We start from the raw sequence: 22,357 nt of genomic DNA, 5'->3' as shown, positions 1-22,357 counted from the left end.
TGCCATTAGGATTATCCGGCTTCCAGCCCTCTTAGTCCAGGAGAAACAGCAAACACAGCCCTGGGCAGAACCACATCCTCGAAGAAGATCAGGGCTCACCCCGCTCCACCTCCGGCTGTTAAACGCCTTCTGGGCACATCCGGGCTGCTTCACGGAAGCCCCAGCCACAAAGGGCTTAGGGGAGCAGGCTCATTAGGACGACTGTTTATGGAAAGGGCCTCCCCTCCTGTCGTCTATCACCCCTACATCACCAGCTCCAAAGGGTGCCAGAGAAGGCTAGTATTTCATCACCGGCCCCCTGTCTCCTGAGCCTTCTACAGGGCAAGGCCCACCTGTGTGCGATGGGGACACATTGTGAGGGCTCCCAGAGCCGGAAGTGGAGGTGCCCTTGGTGGGAGGGGTGAGGTATAGAACCCTAGGGCTTCACAGCAGGAGAAGGGGGTGCTAGGGATGGGAGTGGAGGTGCAGCCAAGCACCAGCGCCCTCAGGGACAAGCCCAGAGCTCAAGTGGTGTGGGAGAGGGGCGAGGGTGGACACAAGCCCGGGAAAGAGGCTCCAGCCACGCCCTAGAACTGAATCAGCCGTTTCCAAGGGGACTCATGGTTAAATGAAATGTTGGTACCACCCCTCCGGATAAGACCCTGCTCGGCGAAAACCACAGGCATTGAGACGCATGGCCAAGCGTCTCCATCTCAACCGGATCTTTTTATACTGGCACCTGCCACACTCGGCCACCACACATTCCCCAAGAATCTTCGGCCAACTCTGGTTCATGTAAACGGGGGGCCATCTGTCGCTCACCACTGAGGCAGAGATTAGCTAATGAGATGCGAGTCATTATCTCTTTAAAAAGTGCGGGCGAGGGGGTCTATTCTCAAGCTATTTTTACTTGAAATGAGCATGTCCTATTAATCAAGTCGTTTGTCATGTAAATGGCAATAAAACCATCACGAAGAAAGACCTTAAAACGTGTATGTAAATTGGAATTTCTCTTAAACTTTCCATTTAGATAACAGAAAGAACTGTCAAAACAGCACAGCGAGGACGACATTTCGATATTTTTTTAAGAAGTGAAACCTTAGTTCTGGTTTTCTTCTGTGCTCGAGGCCGTGACTACACAGCACGTCCAGCCCAATGTTCCTGGATGGGGAGAGTGTCTCCGGGTTAGGCCTGGTGTGGGGTCTGCAGCGCATGTCAGGACACATCAGGGGGGAGAGGGCGTGTCGGGCTGTAGAGGGGTGACCGGCGGTTCCTTGGGGGTGCGCTTACCATGAAAACAGATTTGACCTCAAACCACCTCAAGATGCCAGGTAGTTTATACGCAGTCGTGTACACGGTCCTCTCAATCCACATGTTCTGCAAAGGAAACACACACGGCACGCGTGTCAGGAGACGAAGCTGGGGGATCCCCCGCCTCGGGGGCCATGTGACCAGCAGCACAGGGAACGCCTCACAGGCCACGCTTGGCTGCAGAGTCGGACACAGGATACCAGGGTCCCCTGCTTCCCGGCCAACGGTGCCCACGTCCTTGGTATTTGGCAATGAAAATACAACAGGAGACGTGGGGAGGAGTTCCTGTTCGTGGCTCAGTGGTAACGAACCGGACTAGGAATTATGAGGGCATAGGTTCGATCCCTGGCCTCGCTTGGTGGGTTAAGGATCTGGCATTGCCATGATCTGCAGTGTAGGTCGCAGACTCTGCTAGGATCCTGTGTTGCTGTGGCTGTGGCACAGGACAGGGGCCACAGCTCTGATTCAGTCCTAGCCTGGGAACCTCCAAATGCCACGGGTGCGGCCCTAAAAAGTTAAAAAAAAAAAAAAAAAAAAAGGAAGCGTCAGGGAGAATTACATTCATCCAAATGAGTGAGGGTCCCTCTGAGCCAACAAGTTTTTAGAAAGGCTCCAGTGAGTTTTATGTTAGCCTTATTCAGTGGTCAAAAGAAAATTCTAAGATGCACATCCACTCTGGGTTCCCGTCGTGGCGCAGTGGTTAACGAATCCGACTAGGAACCAGATTGTGGGTTCAATCCCTAGCCTTGCTCAGTGGGTTAAGGATCTGGCGTTGCTGTGAGCTGTGGTGTGAGTTGCAGACGCAGCTCGGATCCCGATTGCTGTGGCTCTGGCTAGGCCTGGCTATGCTCCAATTGACCCCTAGCCTGGGAACCTCCATATGCCACGGGTGCGGCCCTAGAAAAGGCAAAAAGACAAAAAAAAAAAAAAAAAAAAAAAGAAAAAGAGAAAGAGAGGACTGACTGAAGGTGACCTCTCACATTCTAATAAAATCAGTCAGTATTTTAAGCTGGATATTCTTTTTTTTTTTTTTTTTTTTTTTTTGCATAAGATACACTTTTCCATCAGAAAATAAATTTATGGAAATAGAAGGGAGAGAAATCACCCACTACCCAGAGATGGCCACCTCATCTTTTACTGTCTATTGTTGAAGACTTCTCACTAAGCCTTTAAAAGTGTGTACAGGGGTATTTTCAATAAAATACATTTTACAATCAGGATTCTTCCTAAAACAGTACATTACATAGTGCAGGAAATTGTCTAAAGCCAATAAATACAATTCCATCTCTCCTTAGACACTGCGCAGGAGTTCCCGTTGTGACTGGTGGGTTAAGAATCCAACTGTAGCAGCTCAGGTCGCTGCAGAGGTGCGGGTTCAATCCCCGGCCCAGCTCGGTGGGTTAAAGGATCTGGCAATGTTGCAGCTGTGGCGTAGGACACGGCCGCAGCTGGGATTCAATCCCTGGCCAGGGAACTGCCATATGCTGCAGGTGCAGCCATAAAAGAAGAAAAAAGAAGGATGCACGGAGTCCACTGCAGGAGTCCAGCCTCCACGGGACTAGCTGGCGGCAACCGTTGCCTGGTAAACCTCCCAGGAACGGAGAATCACTTTGAGTCGGTTGGTTGTGATTTAGATATAAATAGCTGGCAAAAGGGAATGTTAACATTTCCAGAAAACCGGACTGGGAGTTAGAAAGCATTTCCCCCAAACCTCTTAGATTCCGGTGGCAGGTGTCGGGGGGAGGCGGGGGAGGACCCAGCTGCAGCCCCAGGGATGTGGGCCTTGGATGTGCCTTTGGGTTCTTCCTCCTTGCAGGCCCGGGTTCCAGAGCTTCACACGTGGCTGGGTTGGGAGATGCTGAGCTGCCCCAGCACCCAGCTCCCTGCCGCAGGCCGCAGTCGGGGGTCCCATCACCCCCGTGCTTCTCTGGAAGGCTGGGGCTTTGTCAGGCATGTGAAAGACTAAATCCTGTGGCTTCTGAAGGCCTCACCTGTGTGTGAGAACCTAACAGGGCCATTAGGAGATGGCAGGGCCACTGAGAGAAAGCACCGCCCCGAAGGCTTAGCGCGGAGCCCACGCCAGGAATTGTGGCTCTTGGTGGCTCTGCCGTGGCCGGCTGCACGCCCGGCGGCAGTCTGCTTGACCTCCTCGTGTCTCTTTCTTCGAAGGATGGGAATCAACATTGCGACAAGAGGCAGGAGGAAAATCCAAGAACAGCCCACGCATCCTGGAGCCAGGCTGCTGCCCAGCGTTACTGCTGTGACAACGGGGACAGAGGTGGCACTGGAAGCCTGGCCCTCCCGTGTATCTCTGGAGGGCCCTGCCCCTCTCACTATTACAGAAACACCACCGTGAAAACAGTCACCAAACAGGTGTGAGAGGTCACATTAAACCAGAGAATGTGGTTATTTTGAAATAGCCAGTGTTGGAAGTGGAGGTGGCTTTAGAATGTCCCACCTCCAAGAGCCTAGGGGACACGCAGGAAACTGGGCCAGGGAAGGGAAGGGCCTTTCAGGGGCTGTGACTCACAGACCCTATACCACCATGGGAACTCCCAGAAGCACTTTCTTTTTTTTTTTAAATTTTTTGTCTTTTTTGTCTTCTCAGGGCTGCATCTGCAGCATATGAAGGTTTCCAGGCTAGGGTCGAATTGGAGCTATAGCCACCAGCCTACACCACAGCCACAGCAACACGGGCTCCTTAACCCACTGAGCAAGGCCAGGGATCGAACCCATAACCTCATGGTTCCTAGTTGGATTTGTTTCTGCTGCGCCATGACGGGAACTCCCAGAAGCACGTTCAAAGCACGAGTTACCCTGACGCACAGACTTTGAAAAACTTACGGTTTCCAAGTGAGACAGGGTGGGGGTGGGGGGATGTGCTGAACGTTTGGGATGGAAATGCTATAAAATTTGGTTGTGATGACTGTTGTACAACTATAAGTGGAATCCAATTCACTGAGTCATTAAAAAAAGAAAAGCACGAGTTAGCTTCTGACATCAGGAGGACCTATTGAAGGGGTAACAGATTAGGATCTCGGCACGTAATACACACAGACATTTAACCCTGCACGGCGGTAGCCCTTCACGCTCTTCTTTTCCTCTGGCTGCTCCCTGGCACGTGGAAGTTCCTAGGTCAGGGATGGCACCCACGCCACAGCAGTGACACCATCCGATCCTTAACCCACTGAGCCACCAGGGGACTCCAGCCTTTGAGAACACAATTTTCCATGGGCAATGGTGGTGGTGGAGGAATGAGTTTGGGGTGAGGGTGCAGGTGCTGTTTTTTTTACCGCAAATTCATTGTCTGGGTTTTTCTCTCCCTTGCGGATCGGACGAGAGTATTCAAATCGTTGGACCTCGTTGACTCTGTAAAAACTGGACAGAGACAAGAGACATCATTAGACATTCAATCCGAAAAGCACCTGATTTGCTTTTAGACACGGTCTGCCCTCCCTATAGGTCACTGCATCCCTTAAAACATCTCCAACCTTGACCTGGAGCGAGAGCCAGGCTTTCTCTCCTCGCCGGCCTCGGAAGAGAGACGTTGGCAGGTGGAAAAATTACCTTGAATTTCTGCCTCTTCCCTGTCCCTGCAAACCCTCAGGGAGAAGAGATGCTGAGTAAGAGTGAGATGGGCAGGAAGAGAGAAAGGGAAGGCAAAGGAGAGAGGCAGGAGGCCTTCATTCTCCGTGTATGTGCTTATTACTGGAAAATTTTAATTCAGAGTTCAACAATTTACTTTTTTTTTTTTTTTTTTTTTTTTTTTTTTTTTTTTTTTTTTTTTTTTTTTAATTCAGAGTTCAACAATTTACTCAAATAATTTAACTTAGTAATTTATTATTAAAATGAAAAGGCTACATCTTTATTACTTTTTAAAAGGTCTCATATACTTTATTTTTTATTTTTTTGCTTTTTAGGGCCGCACCTAAGGCACATGGAAGTTCCCAGGCTAGGGGTCTAATTGGAGCTGCAGCTGCCGGCCTACACCACAGCCACAGCAACACCAGATCCGAGCCGCATCTTCGACCTACACCACAGTTCATGGCAACGCAGGATCTTTAACCTACTGAGTGGGGCCAGGGATCGAACCCACACCCCCATGGATACTAGTAGGATTTGTTTCTGCTGTGCCACAACAGGAACTCCTAGATCTTAAAAGTTCAGGTCTACAAAAGGCAGATTCAGCAACCACCTGGAGTGGCATACATGGAGCAAGTAGGTACCTTCCTCCCTTGTTGGGGGGGTTGGTCCGTGCACATCCCAGAGGCAGGCGGGAGAGGCTCATAGTCCCCCCCTGCACTGGGATGCCCCTCATTAACGGGAAATACCTGAGCATGCACTACCATTCACTGTTGCTTAATGCGTCTCTCCGAGAAAAAAAATGTGACAACAGTTAAAATGGATGCGATCATCTGCCAAAAACCAAGTCCTGGTTTATTTCCCACTTTGGGTGATGAAAGGTTAAAGAAATGGTAGTGAATTTTGTAGAAGAACCCAACCCACCAAACTTCAGGATATAAAATAAGCAGATCCTGAGCATAATTGGCCATCAAAGAGGTTAATTTTTTCACCAGAACAAGGATCAAATAAAAAGAAAATTCTTAACATCAAAGGGACCTCTAGCGCAGGTGTTTCTATACCACAGTTCTGTCAGGGACAATTCAATGGAGACCCATAAAATCTCACTCAAATTCAGACAGTTGGCCTGTGACTTTTAAAATCTGCCTCCTCGGAGTTCTCATGGCTCAGTGGTTAACGAACCCAACTAGTGTCCATGAGGATACAGGTTTGATCCCTGGCCTTGCTCAGTGGGTTAAGGATCCGGTGTTGCTGTGAGCTGTGGTTAGGCTGCAGATGTGGCTCGGATCCCACGTTGCTATGACTGTGATGCAGGCCCTCGGCTATAGCTCTAATTCCACCCCTAGCCTGGAACTTCCATATGCCATGGGTGCGGCCCTAAAAAGACAAAAGACCTCGTTGCTGCAAGCTGTGGTGTAGGTTGCAGACATGGCTTGTATCCTGTGTGGTGTAGGCCGGCAGCTATAGCTCCGATTCGACCCCTAGCCTGGGAACCTCCATATGCTGTGGGTGCGGCCCTAAAAGGACAAAAGACAAAAAGGAAAAAGAAGCACATGTCTGAATCCCTTTCCCGCCGTATAGAATCCCAATGCTCAGGCCACACCCCAGGCACACAGAGACCTGTCGGGGGCGGGGGGGGGGGGTCTCGCACCCTCTCACCCCCGAGGATCAGGAGGAGAACAACGAGCCGCAGAGCTCCCGAACCTCCCGGCCACGTGTATTAACCTCTCCCTGCCCTTCCTTGATGCTGAAGATAACCTGCTTCCTTTGCTCTTCTACGTAAACACGAAGAGCATCCGAAAAGTCACTGGAAGGCTGCCAGCCCTCCTCTGAGGCCTGAAATTGTGAAGAAGAGATCTGTGACCACCTGTCGCCACGCCCGCGCTGGGCACAGGACGTCATTACCTTACAATCTGCTCCGACACAGGCCTGTGAAACTTCGGGGGCAAATCCAGTTTGGGCTTCACGGTGAAGCACTGGATATCTGGGGGTGCAGGAGGTCAAGGATCCCAAGGCAGCGTGGGCACCCACCAGGAGAGAGGCCCCACCACGCACGGCCGCCCGCCCGTCGGAACAAAGGGCATCGCCATCGTGGCACAGCCCATCCGGTTGTCATAAAGGATACACTGGCCGGGAGAGTTTTTAATCTCGTCGCCTGGAGGCGAGGTCGTCTTCATTTTCTCCGCGTTTGGAAACTGCGTCAGCAGCCGAGCTTCAAAATCTTCCCTGCGTTCGTACTCCTTCCCTCGGTAAATGAAAACTTTCCCCTGGACACAATGACATATGCATTAAATGAGACCACGGGGCAAGTGCCGGGGAAAGGTCACACCTAAATGCAGCGGCCTGCAAAACGGGCTTGACAGATTTTTTTTTTTTTTAATGTCACTGCACTGAAGAACAGCTTATAATTGGGGTAGGCTTCTTAATCAAGAGCATGGGAACAAAAGCCGGGTAAGTTAACACTGTTTGAGAAGCACCGAACACAACATCACTGAGGTCCGGTCACACACTTCAGTCTTGACAGTAACAATCGATTTAAGACACCGTGGAAACCACAGGAGCCAGTGGAACCCACACTTCGGAGGCACGAAATGCTCACACAGGCTGAAGGCACAGGGAAGGGGGAGAATGGCGCCCATGCTTTGTTTTTTTTTTTCCCCCAGATGGGCCCTAGTTTTCATCTTGCCTGCAAGAAGTCACGACAGCATGAGATTAAGGTGGGAACATGGGAGGGGCGTTCCAAGCTGACCCCACACGTCACAGCCAAGAGATGAAAAGAATCAGAGGGAACAGGGTCCAGAGCAGAGCAGAGAGATCCGAGGCTCTTGGGCTCCCCTGCTGGTGAGAGACGGGAGGTGCATGGCTGGGCTCCCTGTGTGGCAGGGAAGGGATGGGGGGAGGAGGCAAATGAGGAGGAGGAGGGAGAGGGGGAGGGGGAGGAGGAAGTGGGGAGGGAGGGGGAGGGGGGAGAGGGGGGGGGGGGAGAAGAAAGACAGATGGATCCTAGAGACTTGATGCCAAACTAAAATTTGTCCAATTAATGACTTTTCAAACAGAGATGCAATGGTTCTCAATTTATTCCCGTCCCTTGTCCAAAGTTATTCTGAGTTCTTATAAATCACAAAAGACGGGACAATTTAAAAATTGAATTTTTTTTTTTTTTACTCTATGCTTAGGTATGTCTTCAAGCACCCATTACAGAAGAAACATGTTCTCTTTCTCTAAAAAAATAATTTCAAGCAGAAACCAGAGTAATATGTAGTCTTAATTAGAAATATAAATACACCGTATGGGCGTCTTTTAAGGCTACATAAAGCCAAACATTTCAGAAATTCAGGATGATTTAATGTGTAACAGGCTACTACAAAACTAGCATGCATTTATTATGCTTTACACCAGAAGGAGAACAGAATAATAAAAATGTATATAAAGTCTTTAATAGAAAAACACTAGTGAGTTATAGATGAAAGCGCTAATAACATTTTGTAGAAATGTCAATTGCTTTGCATCCTGAAGTGGCCTCTTAAAGCTGGAAAACAAGAGGGAAATGTACATACAGTCAAAGATATTTATTCCTTGTAAGATCCATTAATGTTAATACGCATGCAAAACCCCCCCAGTGCGGTCAATTCTTAAAGAAAAACAAAGCAGAGGGGACAGCGAGTCAGTTCTCAGAGGCTGTGCTCCCAGCGCTGCACTAAGTAGCCAAACATCGCACCCACTTTTTGGTAACCGCTGAGGTCACGGTCAGATCGACCCCTGACAGGTGATCTGTGAAGCGTAATAAAGACATTGCAAGAGCCCCACAAAATTATTCAGCTGTGTCGGGAAAGTCAGTTCAATATTAATCAAGCCTGTTAAACTCTTGACTCATGCTCTTCATTTTGTCCTTTTGATGGAACAGATGAGCCGGCCCAGTCCCTGGAGCCTGCGTCTCTCTGCCCTCTCGGTGCATCCCTGGCGTCAATTGGCTGGGGGGCTGCCAAGCACTTGCCCCGCCCTGCCAGCACCTCTGGATGCCAGGACAGAGCTGTGGTGGCCTTAAATCACGGGCCTGTCCGCAGAGGGCCGCACGCACTCATCCCCCAGCACAAAACATGTCAGTGGTGACTTAGGGCCCGACTCGCTCTTTCTCTCTCTCTCTTGATCCTTCTTAGAGACACACACACGGAGGTGCAGGTTCATGAACATTAATTAAAGCCTTGAGCCACGAGAGGTGACTTCAACTCTCAGCTCTTTATACCTTTTCGATTGTTTTTTTATTTAAAATAAAGTAAATGACAAAACCCAGCCTCCCCACCCAGTTTGGGGTTTATAAGCAAACATTCTTCATTCATTCTTTGGACCGGGGGATTTTTTTTTTTTTTTTTTTTTTTTTTTTTGAGAACTGGGTTTCTGGTCAACCACTCTCTTAGACATGTAGAGCCATAGCTGCACGACGAAGGTGACAGGGTCAAGGAGAGACCAGCAGTGACAGGGATGGGGCCAGATGCCCCTGGCACCCAGCCAGGACCCTGTGTGACTGGATCAAACAGGAAGTCACCTCCTGGCGCAGGTCAGCCCTGGGAGAGTCCCTGGCTGATGTTCGTATAAAGAATGACAAGCCCTCACCAAGTTCATCCTTCCCGCTGGGCCAGTGTGAAGGGATGGCTTATGCGTTAGGGACTCCTGTGAGATCAGAAACTCTGGGGCCAAAGAAACACACCTCTGGGACCAGGAAACTCTCCCACTGGATCTAACTGCCCGGGACAGGTGTGCCTTAGGCACAGAGCTCCCGACGCCCTAAAACCAGAAGGATCACACAGAGTCTCCTAGGATAAGAGAAAACCGTGTGTCATTTTTGAAAAAAAGGTTCCTACGAAATGACAGGACATCATGGCCCACTGGTCAAGGGGAATCTGAGAAGGTGTTTTTGAGAAACTTTAAACAGTTCTACTAGTAGGCCGGGCAGCATGCAGCTACCTAATTTCTGGCTTTGGGACCAGTGAGTGATTTGGCTGAGGATCACAGTATTTCTTCCGTCACATGTCAATGAGCACATGCCTGTCTCAGGGTTGGAGACGATTCAGAGTTTCCAGCACTGGAAATCTGCTTCCAGTTTCTCATATAATTAACAATGCACATGTCCGTAGCGGTGTTATGCAGAATAGCCAAGACCTCCCCACGTCGACCAAAGGACGAATGGATAAACAGAATGTGGGGATTTGGTGCAACGGACTATTACGCGTCCATTAAAAGGGATGAAGTTTGATACGTGTTACTACATGGATGAGCCCCGAGGACACTATGCTACGGGAAGTGAGCCTGATACCAAGGGACAAATTGTTTACGAGTCCACTTAAACGTGGACTGCAGAAAAGGCAAATTCTTGAGCTAGAAGGTTGAAGGGCGATGGCAGGGTCTGGGGGAGGGGAGAAGGAGGAATTACTGTTTAATAACAGGATCAGGGTTCCAGTTTGAGAAGATGAAAAAGATCTGGAGAGTAGGGTGGGAAGAGCTGCAGGACAAAGTAAATACACATAAATGCCACCAAACTATACGCTGAAAAATGGCGAGGATGATAATTTTTTCTGTTGGTCTTTTTCGTCTTTTCTAGGGCCACACCTGCTGCACATGGAGATTCCCTGGCTAGGGGTCCAGTCGGAGCTGTTGCTGCAGGCCTCTGCCAGAGTCACAGCGACACCAGATCCAAGCCGTGTCTGCGACCTACACCACAGCTCACGGCAATGCTGGATCCTTAACCCACGAGAGGGGCCAGGGATCGAACCTGCGTTCTCACGGATGTTAGTCGGGATGATAAATTTTATGCTATGTATATCTCACCACAATTTTAAAAACATGCATACATCTCTGAAGAAGAATTCTATTTAGGAAAAAAATGAGATTTAAAGTTGACATGCAATAAAAAAAACAGAGAAAACCAAGACAAAACAGAAACACAACCGTTAGCAGCCCCTCTCTGGCCCCGTAAGCCAAGCACAGAGCTATTAAAACAGCACAGACAGTGGGACTTCAAGCCACAGAGGCAACATCCAAACCCTTCCCTGGTCTCCTGAGGAAGGGGCTTGCTGCCCGGGAGCCGCCCCAACCCAATCAAAACAGGGCCCAGAGTTACCCGCAGAAACGTGGGGAATCCTTGTCCATAGTAACCAACAGCAAAGTAGTCAGGCTTGGGTCTTATCACCTTGACGATGTTTTCATAAAACTGAGCCTGTTTCTTCTGGAAGGAAGAAAGGAGATGCATTTCAGGTTGGAATCCAGCACTTGAGCATCCGTGCACCTGGATTCTCCCGGCTTTGGCGATTCTAGGAGGGGCAGTGGGACAGGGTGGGGGAGCGGAGCTGATGCCAGCACCGAATTTAATGTCACTCTCTTTGACAGCGCTGTGCGCTCATCCTCCAGCATATGCGGCGGGGAATCTGATCAAGAAGCAAATTCAGCAGCCAGTTGTGATTTACAGGTGTTTGAACAACCAAAGAGGTGCCAGAAAGATGGTTGTTCTTCTGATTAAGCGGCTGGTCTTCTGTATTTTAAAACTCGATCAGATACTGGGATCCATTAAGACAGCATGTAAAAGGGCAGAATTCTACTCTAAATAAATGATAAACATCAAGTCAATCTGCTGACTACAAACATGACAGAGCAGAGGAGGCAGGAGTTAGAAACTGACAGCTCTGTGGCAGTAGAAAAGTCTGGGCCACCTTTTTCCACTGTCTCTTTGATGCAGGCTCATAGTTTTAAATCAGTGGAGATCCCTGGGGACACTGGGGCCAGCAAGACCACTGCACCCCTGGACTCAACAATTGTTTACACATAAATCACTCAGAGAGGCGCCACAGAGTTTGGTTACAGAAGCTCCACGGGGAATAAAAAGTGAACGTGAGCCAGAATCAATCGGCAAATAAATCGCAACTGTCCTCCTGGATAAAGTGAAGGAGAATCCCAAGGTGAAAAGGAAGAGAAAAATCCCGGAGAAACAAGTCCAGATGTGCTCTGTTCATTTAAAGAGAAAGAAAGACCTACCAGCAGTTCGCTGAGTTGTTCATAATCAAACATTTCGTTTTCATACTGCTCGGCAAGCTCCTTGCCCAGCGCGATGGCCTCTTCCCACATCTGCGAGGGGAAAGGAAGAAACAGGCATAAACGCAAACCTGTGTCGCGTGGTCAGAGACTCGACCGTTCACGGAACAAGTGGGAGATGTGCTGGCTTAATCTGAAAACGTCGGGAAAACACAGATATTTTCTAGAGGCGCGTGTCCTTTGGCTCGTCCTGGACATCAGTTGACCAGCTACTGGCTCATCAATCATGCTGGCCGCGACCCCTGGTCAGAGCCGGTCCTGCCTCTCCTGCTGCCACCTGTCAGAGCAGCCGAGGAGCCCAGAACGGGAACTGCAGGGCGACGGTGGGAGGAGGGGTTGTGTAGAAAACCACCGATCCGATTTGGTGATGTTCCCATCATCCCACTTAATCTGCACTATAAATTTTGAATTGATACAATACCTATGAATTTTGGGGGGATGCGAACATTCAGCCATGCATAACAATGACCATGTCCCAGCACGTCCAGCTGCTCTCCACCAACTGCCCCTGGGATGCGAAGCAGGTCTCAAACTCCAGGCTCCCACTGGAAACACAGGGAGCCAGGTCCCACACCTGGCATAACTTTGGCCCTGGGCCCTCACCTGCTTGCAAGTCTTTGCCTCTTCTTAGTGAAACCATCCTATTGAGAGTCTTACTTACCACTGAATCACCTACTAGACTTCAAATAATCTTTTTTTTTTTTTTTTTTTTTTTTGAATTTTCGTTTTAGGAACGCCCCTGCAGCATATGGACGTTCCCAGGCCAGGGGGTTGAATCAGAGCTGCGGCTGCAGGCCTATGCCACAGCCACAGCAATACAGGATCCGAGCTGCACCTGCAACCTATACTACAGCTCATGGCAAGGCCAGATCCTTATCCCACTGAGCGAAGCCAGGGATCGAACCCGCATCGTCGTGGACACTATGTGGGGTTCTTAGCCTGCTGAGCCACAACAGGAACTCCTAGCCTTAAAATACTCTTTACAGAGCTGCTACTTAAGAAACCATCTGCTAGTTTTATTAAAAAAAAAAAAAACCTAATCTGAAAAAGCACTTTAATATTTTTTGAAAGCTGTAATAAAAAGGAAGCCCAGAGGTGAAAAAGATTTCCAGAGGTAGGACCAGTGCCCAGGAAGAGATAAAGTGGCTGAGATGCTCTTCCTAGGACCACACGCTCTTCCCACAGCCCTGTCCTGTCTCCTCTATCCTGCTGAAGCTTTCAAAGATGCCTGGTAACCTCTGAATATATTAGTCTGCAGCTCCAGAGAGCTCAGGTCCTTTGCCAGAGTCCAAGCTCCCATTTCTCCACTTTTAATGTTTCTTTTAAGCTCCGGTGACCAATTCCTCCTTAGCCCATTTCCATTTCAAAGAAAACATTACCTTTGGTTGTAGGTCTCATTCGCTGGATTTTTCTCTAGTTTTCCCGTAAGCTAAGACATCACTCTCTTAGCTGCCTAGCATGTTAGGGACTTAATTCACCACTTAATCTGTTTTTATCCTAAGTGACAGATGGGTTGCTTTAGATGCATATCAAAAGTAATTGTTTTTTAAAAGGAATACAGGTCTCGAGTAAATACTTCGTCCAACTCACCCGGAGATTATACGGTGGCCTTTTCCATCAGATTTTCTTACACACGCTCCCCTCTCCCCCAGTGCATTTTCAAGGCTTCTGCATGAAGGAGATTTTCATCTGCTTTTAATTGGCTAGGGCTCTACAGAGTGGGGTCCAATGCGAATACCTCGGAAAAGAGTTCGGTGCCAGAGGGAAAACAGACTCAGAAGGGTCTACATTTAGATTATCTTGGTGGACGAATCGCCTCAACCTGTGTGACTGAACGCCCCACCCGGCTCCATCCACAGAGGCGCGGGAGGGTTATGAGGCTTACCGTTCCCCCAAATGAAAAGGCTCCCCATCAACGTTCAGCTTGATTTTCTGATTGGAAAGCCCTAATCTATTGTCTCGCAGCCCCGACACTGTTCGTTTTACTCGCAACTTGGAGCGCACACTTTCCCCTTCTCCTTTTCTTTTCTTTTTTTAAAGTCTTTTTTGGTCTTTTTCTAAGGCATATGGAGGTTCCCAGGTTAGGGGTCTAATCGGAGCTGTGGCTGCCGGCCTACACCACAGCCACAGCAACGCCGGATCCTTAACCCATGGAGCGAGGCCAGGGATCAAACCCGCAACCTCCTGGTTCCTCGTCGGATTCGTTCACCACTGCGCCTCGACAGGAACGCCCCCTTTCTCCTTTGCAACAATGATCCCAGCTATGTTCTCTTGAGACGTCTTCTTTTCTTCCTGAACCTCCTGGTTTTGGGAAGTTCCATTTCTGCAGGTTTCATGAATCGAAAACTTTGTTTTTTCTCAGATGAAATGCCTTTGTTAGTTGCAATACTAAAGTGGCCACTGTGTTCCTACAGAGAACTGTGGGGTTGATGAGTAACCAGCCCGGGAGGGAGCGGCCGCAGATGGAAGGAGAGATGGCGGCTGGACACCTGCCCCTCACCAGTAATTCAGGCGGGTCAGGACTCATCAGGATCCAGGGGACGGGGGCAACCCCGGTCTCCTTCGCTGACTAGCTGTAAGTAAGGCACCAGGGAAGTTCTTTAGGGGATGCTTGACTTTTAGTCATTCTTCTAAAATGCACCTGTTTTTCTAGGCAGTTGTTGGGAAAAGAGTCACATTCAATCACCCTCTGAATGTCCCGTGTCCTATACTGGTTTCCTTTTTTTTCCTTTTCTTTTCTCTTTAGGGTCATACCTGGTAGCGCATGGAAGCTTCTGGGCTAGGAGTTGAATTGGAGCTGCAGCTGCAAGACTACGCCACAGCCACAGCCACAGCCATTCCAGATCTGAGCCTCATCTGTGACTTACACCACAGCTCCCACAGCTTCACCGGATCCTTAACCCATGGAGCGAGGCCAGGGATCAAACCCACATCCTCACGGACACTAGGTTGGATTCTTAACCTGGTGAGCCACAACAGAAACTCCCTACACAGGTTTCGGACATTTCGGTGGCTAAAGATCCATGCTATGGCAGACTCCAGAGCAGTGGTTTAGGGCTCTCAGCACTGGAGGGGACAAGGTGGCCCAGAACTAGCCTGCAGCCCTGGCCAGTGAGCGCTTCACCGGAGGAGTGGCGTGAGCAAGAGCTTCCTTCTAGTCTCTAGAAGTTGAGGAGCTTGAGTCCCCAGAAAAGATGTGTGTCATGGGTAGCCATGGCAACTCCCAGGGGGTGTGGTCCCGCTGAGAGGGGCCCAGCCAGTCCCGGCGTTGCTGCCACCTCTCCTTACAGCATGGACACGCCTTCTGGGCACCCCCATCTCCCTCCTTGAGCCAAGGCCCAGCCTGGGTCCTTCCTCCTGTTCTCTGCTTGTTTCCGCTGATCTGAGCAAAGGCTGGACATCTTCTGAAGACATTTCTGAGGCAGAGTCACGCTCCACGACGGAGCTGCATCACGGCTGCCCAACCGCACAGTGACACCAGAGCAGCAGCCTGAGAAAGGCAGTCAGAGGGCCTGGCTGCCCTCTGGGAGGGGAGGACAGGAAATCACAGCATCTGGGCCTCAGCCGGACTGAGGAAGGCTTGATGGAAAGGTTCTTACACCGACTCAGGATAAATCCTGCCTCCTGGTGCAGTAAGTGCTCAAGGATCAGGGCCCAGCTACATCGTGCTCGTCCCCCCACAGCACTTCTGTATTGATCTACATGGAAAACCATTTGCTCAGTTTTAATGCAAATGGGAGGAAGAGTAGGGAGAGAGTAATTTTTTTTTTTTTGGCTTTTTAGAGCTACATCCCTGGCATATGGAGGTTCCCAGGCTAGGGGTCCAATCAGAGCTATAGCTGCTGGCCTACACCACAGCCACAGCAAAGCGGGATCCTCAACCCACTGAGTGAAGCCAGGGATCGAACATGCAACCTCATCGTTCCTAGTCAGATTGGTTTCTGCTGCGCCACAACGGGAACTCCAAGAGAAATTTTTTTTTTAAAGGGATTTTTGCCTTTTTCTTTAAGCCAGGACATCCGTACTTCTTCAGGACTTTGGGAAGCCTAAACCAGCAGCAAAAGATACAGTTGCCTTTTGCTTCTTGTTTGATTGGCAGGAGAAGGGACATACCCTGTCACTCACCCCCTCATTCTGCAGAGAACTATTGGGCACCTGTGATGGGGGTGGGCTGAGGAAACAGGAGGAAGAGAGGGTGGACAGTCAGCTCTTTAAAGATGATTGTAGGAGTTCCCGTTGTGGCGCAGCAGAAACGAATCTGACTAGGAACCATGAGGTTGTGGGTTCGATCCCTGGCCTTGCTCAGTGGGTCAAGGATCTGGCGCTGCCATGAGCTGTGGTGTAGGTTCCAGACATAGCTCATATCTGGCGTTGCTGTGGCTGTGGCATAGGCCGCTGGCTGCAGCTCTGATTAAACCCTTAGCCTGGAACCTCCACATGCTGCGGGTGCAGCCCAATAAAGACTAAAAAAAAAAAAAAAGAGGATTGTGAAAAGAAGACAAGAAAGAAGCCGGCTGAGAGAGAACTTTTTTAAAGCTGGAGAAATAACGGCATGGTGGAAAAAGAGAGTGTACCGGCCAATGGAACGGAGAACACTGCTGCCCAGGGAGAGGGCAGATGGGCCCAGCGATGTCTGGGAGGGGCCAGGGATCGGGGCACAGGGGGAGGGGCACCAGGCGCAGGAGGGAAGCAGAATGCAGGACAGATCAGCCCTGTGGACAGCGTGTTCGGGGGGGGGGGTGGCTGCGTGGAGGCCAAAGCTGCAGTGTACAGCCCGGGTGACCTCTAGCTGGAAAATCAATCACTTTGAAAAGAATTAACAGAGAGCTGGAATGAAGCCCAATCACTCAGAGCTGCTTTAACTACCTTCGAGGAAGTTAAACCTCCGGGGTTGATCAGAAGTCACTCCCCTTCCAGCTCTGTGGCCCCTCCAGGAAGCTGATCCCAGTGCTGCTCAGGGCATCTGAGCCACCCTGGGACTGGGTGCCCCGCTCCTCCCAACACTGACCCCATTTGAGACACACGGTGTGATCAACTGATGTCAACTCTCTGGAGATGTCACCTGCCTTTCCTCACCCTCGCTGCCACCACCTTCCCTGGGGCCTGCACAAGAGTTTGAGACTCCCCAGCCCAGGGCTTCTGACTCCTTGTAGCCAAAATCACTCTCTGAAAAGAGGAAAATACAGGCTTCCTTGCCTAGGTTCATAAAATTTCCGTGGCTCCTTGTGCCTTAAGGAGTAAGTCAAATCTTCAGGAGCCCTATAAGGCCATGGTCAGAGGGGCTCCCGAGTTCTCTGAATCTGTCTCTAGGAACCCCTCCCTCCCCCAACAGACAGACTTCTGAGCTGCTCCAGAAAAGTAAGATGCCTTCAGGAACCCTGGCCTCTCCCAGATTCCCACTCTTGAGAATCCCGGCCCTCCCCCACTCCACAGAATCCTGCCCTTCCCCCGACTCCTAGGACTCCCTGCCCCTCCCTGCCACCACCTGGCAAGCTCTGTCTCATTAAGCATCGCAAATCAATTATACTTGAATAAAGAAATAAAATTAAAAACTGACATATAAAAAAGTACAATTCAATTTTTCAATTCAAATAAATTAAAATAAAAAGGATGAGCTTACATGTCACCTTCTCTGTGAAGTCCCCCTTTGTCCTCAGAAGAGGGAATCACTCCCACACTGAGGTGGGGAGACTCAGTGCCCACCCGTGTGACCGATCGGGGGAGGCTCAGGTGTCTACCTGCTCATCCCTTAGCCCGAGGCCTAGACATCATGATGCCCCAGGAGGCCTCGCCCTCCCACCCCTTAAGTCACGGGTGTTGGGGGCGCTTGGCACCCAGGAGGCTTGGTCGTGGGAGGGTCCCTGCAGGCGGGATGGGGGTGGTTAGGACTCTACGCCTTGCTATTCTCAGGCTTTGATGATAAATTGTTCTTTTTGGGGAGCGAATCGTAATTAACACACCGTCTCTTTGATCACCCTGGCCAAATTCTTGCTCCGAGAACAGATTCTGGTGAATATCAGCATTCTCAAAAGTTCTGGAAATGTTGAGAATGAATCAAGGAGAGGGTGCTAGTCTGCGTGCACCTGTAATTCCTCTTAATGACAACGCGGTTTTAAAAAGGAAGCGCAGAGGATGAGCAAATGTCACTGCCAAAACTCAGAAAAGAAATCCAACCATCTCACCCAGAGTGGAAGCTTGCTCCCAAACCTTTATTTTTAGTTCACAAGATGATGCAAGATGCCTCATTTTTTGACTTGGGCGCAAGGCAAAGTGCGAACTTTGTCACGGGGAGGTTATTTTAAGGGGAAAGTAGCAGAGCTCCGGTTGAAAATAGCCCCAGGGCCTCAGACATCACGTGGACTCGCAGCTCTGTGCCCTGTTGGCAGAGGCTGCCCGGTTGTTTCCCGGTTTTGGAGGCGGTTAACGCTCGTTAATACTGACTGTCTCTCTCTGACTGCATTTTCCTGAGCGCAGGGCTTCTATTTTCGACTCACCCTCCATAGAGAAGCCTGGTAATTTTCAGTGAAGTACCTGGATTAAGGGCTTTATTGAAAATTACTAGGCCTCAACCAAACACAATAAGACAGACAATTGAAAGCATCTTCAGGAAGGAACGGTTGACTGCCACCACAAAACCCGGCAGAAGGCTTTCGGGAGGTGCTCAGACGGGTGGTAAGGAGAGAACGGAAAAGGACTTAGGAGTAATTATTAGCCCAGGAAGGAAGACGTGCAAAAGAATGAAAAAGGAAACAGAGGGAAATGACATTTTGGGGAGAGGCAAGAAAAAGATGAAAAGACCAGGAGCTGGGCTGAAAGCCATTCAAAACTTTTTAAAACGGTGGAAAAGCAAAAATAAAAGAATGATTTTGTGCAGAAGAAATACAGAAAGATAACAGAATGTAATTCAGAAGTCAGGGAGTGTCCAATAGGAAAGAGCAGAAAGCCCATTCAGCGTTGCTGCTTCCAGAGCACAGGGGGGTTGGCACTTTCAACATAATCTGACTCTAGGCTTGCGGGCATCCTGGGCCGCCCCTGGGTGGGATGGGCAGCGGCTCCTCTAAGGGGCTGTACTCCAGGCTTCTAGGATCTGCCTTGGATGCTGCTAAGTCTCCACTTGCCCCAGGGGAGCTGCATGAATTTAAAACTGCGGGTGCAGAAGAATGCTGGGGTCACGTTGTGGTACCGCAGAGACGATGACAACCTTGCTCAGGAACCACGCTTCCGTAAAACTTTGAAAAATATTAAAAAGAAAAGCAGATGCAACGAGGTCCTACTGTATAGCACAGGGAACTATAACCAATCTCTTGGGATAGAACATGATGGAAGACGATATGAGAAAAAGAACGTGTAGGTATGACTGGGTCACTCCACCGTACAGTAGAAATTGGCACAACATTGTAAATCAAGTGTACTTTAATTTAGAAAAATTTAAAAAACAGTGCAGGTTAGCGCCAGGATGTGTAAAGTTCCCACATATTAAAGATATAATGATAATTTCCTAGATGTCCATTGACAGATGAATCGATTAAGAAGATGTGGTATGTATACACAATGGAATACTACTCAGCCATGAAAAAGAACAAAATAATGCCATTTACAGCAACATGGATGGAACTAGAGACTCTCATACTAAGTGACGTAAGTCAGAAAGAGAAAGACAAATACCATATGATATTATTTATATCTGGAATCTAATATACAGCACAAATAAACCTTTCCACAGAAAAGAAACTCATGGCCTTGGGGAACAGACTTGTCGTTGCCAAGAGGGAGAGGGAGGTGGAGGGAGTGGGGTGGACTGGGAATCTGGGGTTAATAGATGTAAACTATTGCCTTTGGAATGGATAAGCAATGAGATCCTGCCGTGTAGCACTTGGAACTAAGTCTAGTCACTTATGATGGAGGATAACGTGAAAAAAAGAATGTCTGTATATGCATGTGTGACTGGGTCACCTTGCTGTACAGTAGAAAACTGACGGGACACTGTAAACCAGCTATGATGGAAAAGATAAAAATCATTAAAAAAAAAAAAGACTTCTTTAATCACATAAGGTGACAGCCCATAGCAGTGCAACTGTAACTGAGTCATGCTTTTGCCAGGTTCAGGTGCTACTTAGATTCCATGTTACAATTGCGTGGTTCCCAGCCATCGCCGGCCTTCAAGTTCAACTGTAGTACTAAGACCCCTTCCCTGAATATGTGGTTTTAAACCAGAACCACAAATTTTTTCCTCTAAAATCAAACAAGTGTAAAATCAAACTAAAGAAATTCTTGTTATTTAAATCCTCATGTGCTGCGGGAGAGTGTCGGTTTGCGAGGCGCCACGGGTCCGCAGGTAAGCAGATCCTTGGCCGATGCCAGGTGGCCCTCCCTGTGCACTTGGCCTTGCTCGCTCTCCCCATGGACCCAGCGGTCATTCTGACTGCAGACCTATTGCTCAAGGATGCCCAGGAGCCCAGGCAGAAAAGGCCAGCCCAGGTCTCAGAAGAATCTGTCTGTATTCCACCCATGACCTCTGCAGTGAAGGCAGTACTGGGCTCCAGTCGGCGTCAGATTTGGGAAAGGAACCTGCGGATAATGCAGTCTCAAGCCTGGCAACGCAGGAGTGAAGGCAGGCATGTGCCTGGGAGCTGCTGGGCAGGGGTGGGAGCAGGGAGGCTCGCCCCTCAGGCCTCCCTGGGGCTCAGGGTCTGGGTCAGGAGGCAACACCACACACAGGAGACAAGTAAGCCCGATGTCAGAGACCTCGTGGGATTCCTGAGTCATGGCCGCCTTTTCCAGTGTTTGCTTAAGCACTGCCCAGAAAGTGCCCAATTCAATAAAAATGACACTTTTTTTTTTTTTTTTCTTTTTAGGGCTGTGCCTTTGGAGTATGGAAGTTCCCAGGCTAGGGGTCGAATAGGAACTGCAGCTACCAGCCACAGCCACAGCCACACCAGATCCAAACTGTATCTGTGACCTACTCTGGAGCTTGTGGTAACGCCAGATACTCAACTCACTGAGCAAGGCCAGGAATCAAACCTGCATCCTCATGGAACTAGCTGGGTTTTCAACCCACTGAGCCATAACGGGAACTGCAAAAAAAATGACACTGTTAATAGCGGGGGAGGCTGCACGTGCAGGGTTGGGAGGTAGGAAAGGAAGCAGTCTCTCCACCTGCTGCTCAATTTTGCTGTGACTCTAAAAACTGCCATTAAAAAAAATACAGGAGTTCCCGTCGTGGCGCAGTGGTTAACGAATCCGACTAGGAACCATGAGGTTGCGGGTTCGGTCCCTGCCCTTGCTCAGTGGGTTAAGGATCCGGCGTTGCCGTGAGCTGTGGTGTAGGTTGCAGACGCGGCTCGGATCCCAAGTTGCTGTGGCTCTGGCGTAGGCCGGTGGCTACAGCTCTGATTCGACCCCTAGCCTGGGAATCTCCATATGCCGAAGGAGCGGCCCAAGAAATAGCAACAACAACAACAAAAGACAAAAAGAGAAAAAAAAAAATACAGACTATTAAAAAAAAAAATGAGGGCCCAGTCTGTGGGCAGCACAGGGCTCCAGCAGAGGAACAAAGAGAAGTGTCAGACAGGAGCTCCAGCCAAAGCAGGATGTGGTGACTCAGGAGTGGTCCCAGGATCAGGTGCTTTGCCATTACTGGGAGCTGCTTAGAAATTCAGAGTTTCGGGCCCCCCCAAGACCTACTGAATCAGCACCTACATTTTAAACAAGATCCCCAAGGGACTCAGGGATCCCCAGGGCCAGAGGCATGCATATAAATAGTCCCAGACGTGGGCAGAGGGAGCCTGGAGAGGGCCTCTCTGGGGGTGGGGGGGCGGGACAGGCTCCAAGGTGGACACAGCATGGAAATGTGCTCAGAAGGTGGCAGGGGTGGGGGAGGATCACCCGTGAAGTCAGCAGGCAAGGAGGGGCCGTTGCACACCCAGAGAAGGCCATGAAGGCCAGGTGGTTGGGAATCCAATGCATGTTCTGGGGAGCTGCCATCATGGCTCAGTGGAAACGAATCTGACTAGTATCCGTGAGGATGCAGGTTCTATCCCTGGCCTCACTCAGTGGGTTAAGGATACAGGGTTGCCATGAGCTGCGGTGTAGGTCACAGATGCGGCTTGGATCTGGCATTGCTGTGGCTGAGGCTGTGGCCAGCAGCTGCCTGGGAACCTCCATATGCTGCGAGTGTGGCCTTCAAAGATGGAAAAACAAAACAAAACAACAACAAAAAAACAAAACAAACCCACATTTCAGAAAGAGAGGAGATGCCGTGGGCAATGAGGAGGGAGAATGGCGGGTGGGGGTGGGGTGCGAGGTAGAGCCCTAGGTAAGTGGCCTCACCTGCCAGGTAGAAGCCAGGTCCTGCCTGCAGAGGAGGCCAGTCCATCCCCCCCCCCCCCGCCCCCCAAACCCCGGA

The 22,357-nt window shown here is 49.8% G+C and overlaps 1 protein-coding gene across 1 annotated transcript in view; it reads right to left on the bottom strand.

Moving 5' to 3' along the window:
* DOCK1 (dedicator of cytokinesis 1) overlaps positions 1-22,357 on the bottom strand; it is a 545,742-nt gene that overhangs the window by 31,247 nt on the left and 492,138 nt on the right. The window contains 6 exon segments of the mRNA XM_021072613.1: positions 1,270-1,356; positions 4,584-4,668; positions 6,778-6,856; positions 6,998-7,139; positions 10,988-11,092; positions 11,896-11,985. Of these exon segments, the coding sequence (XP_020928272.1) occupies positions 1,270-1,356; positions 4,584-4,668; positions 6,778-6,856; positions 6,998-7,139; positions 10,988-11,092; positions 11,896-11,985 (588 nt within the window).

The sequence above is a fragment of the Sus scrofa genome, chromosome 14 (assembly GCF_000003025.6).
Source record: "Sus scrofa isolate TJ Tabasco breed Duroc chromosome 14, Sscrofa11.1, whole genome shotgun sequence".
NCBI lineage: Eukaryota > Metazoa > Chordata > Mammalia > Artiodactyla > Suidae > Sus > Sus scrofa.
The sequence above is the reverse complement of the archived record's forward strand: the minus strand, read 5'-3'. Positions and strand labels throughout refer to the sequence as shown.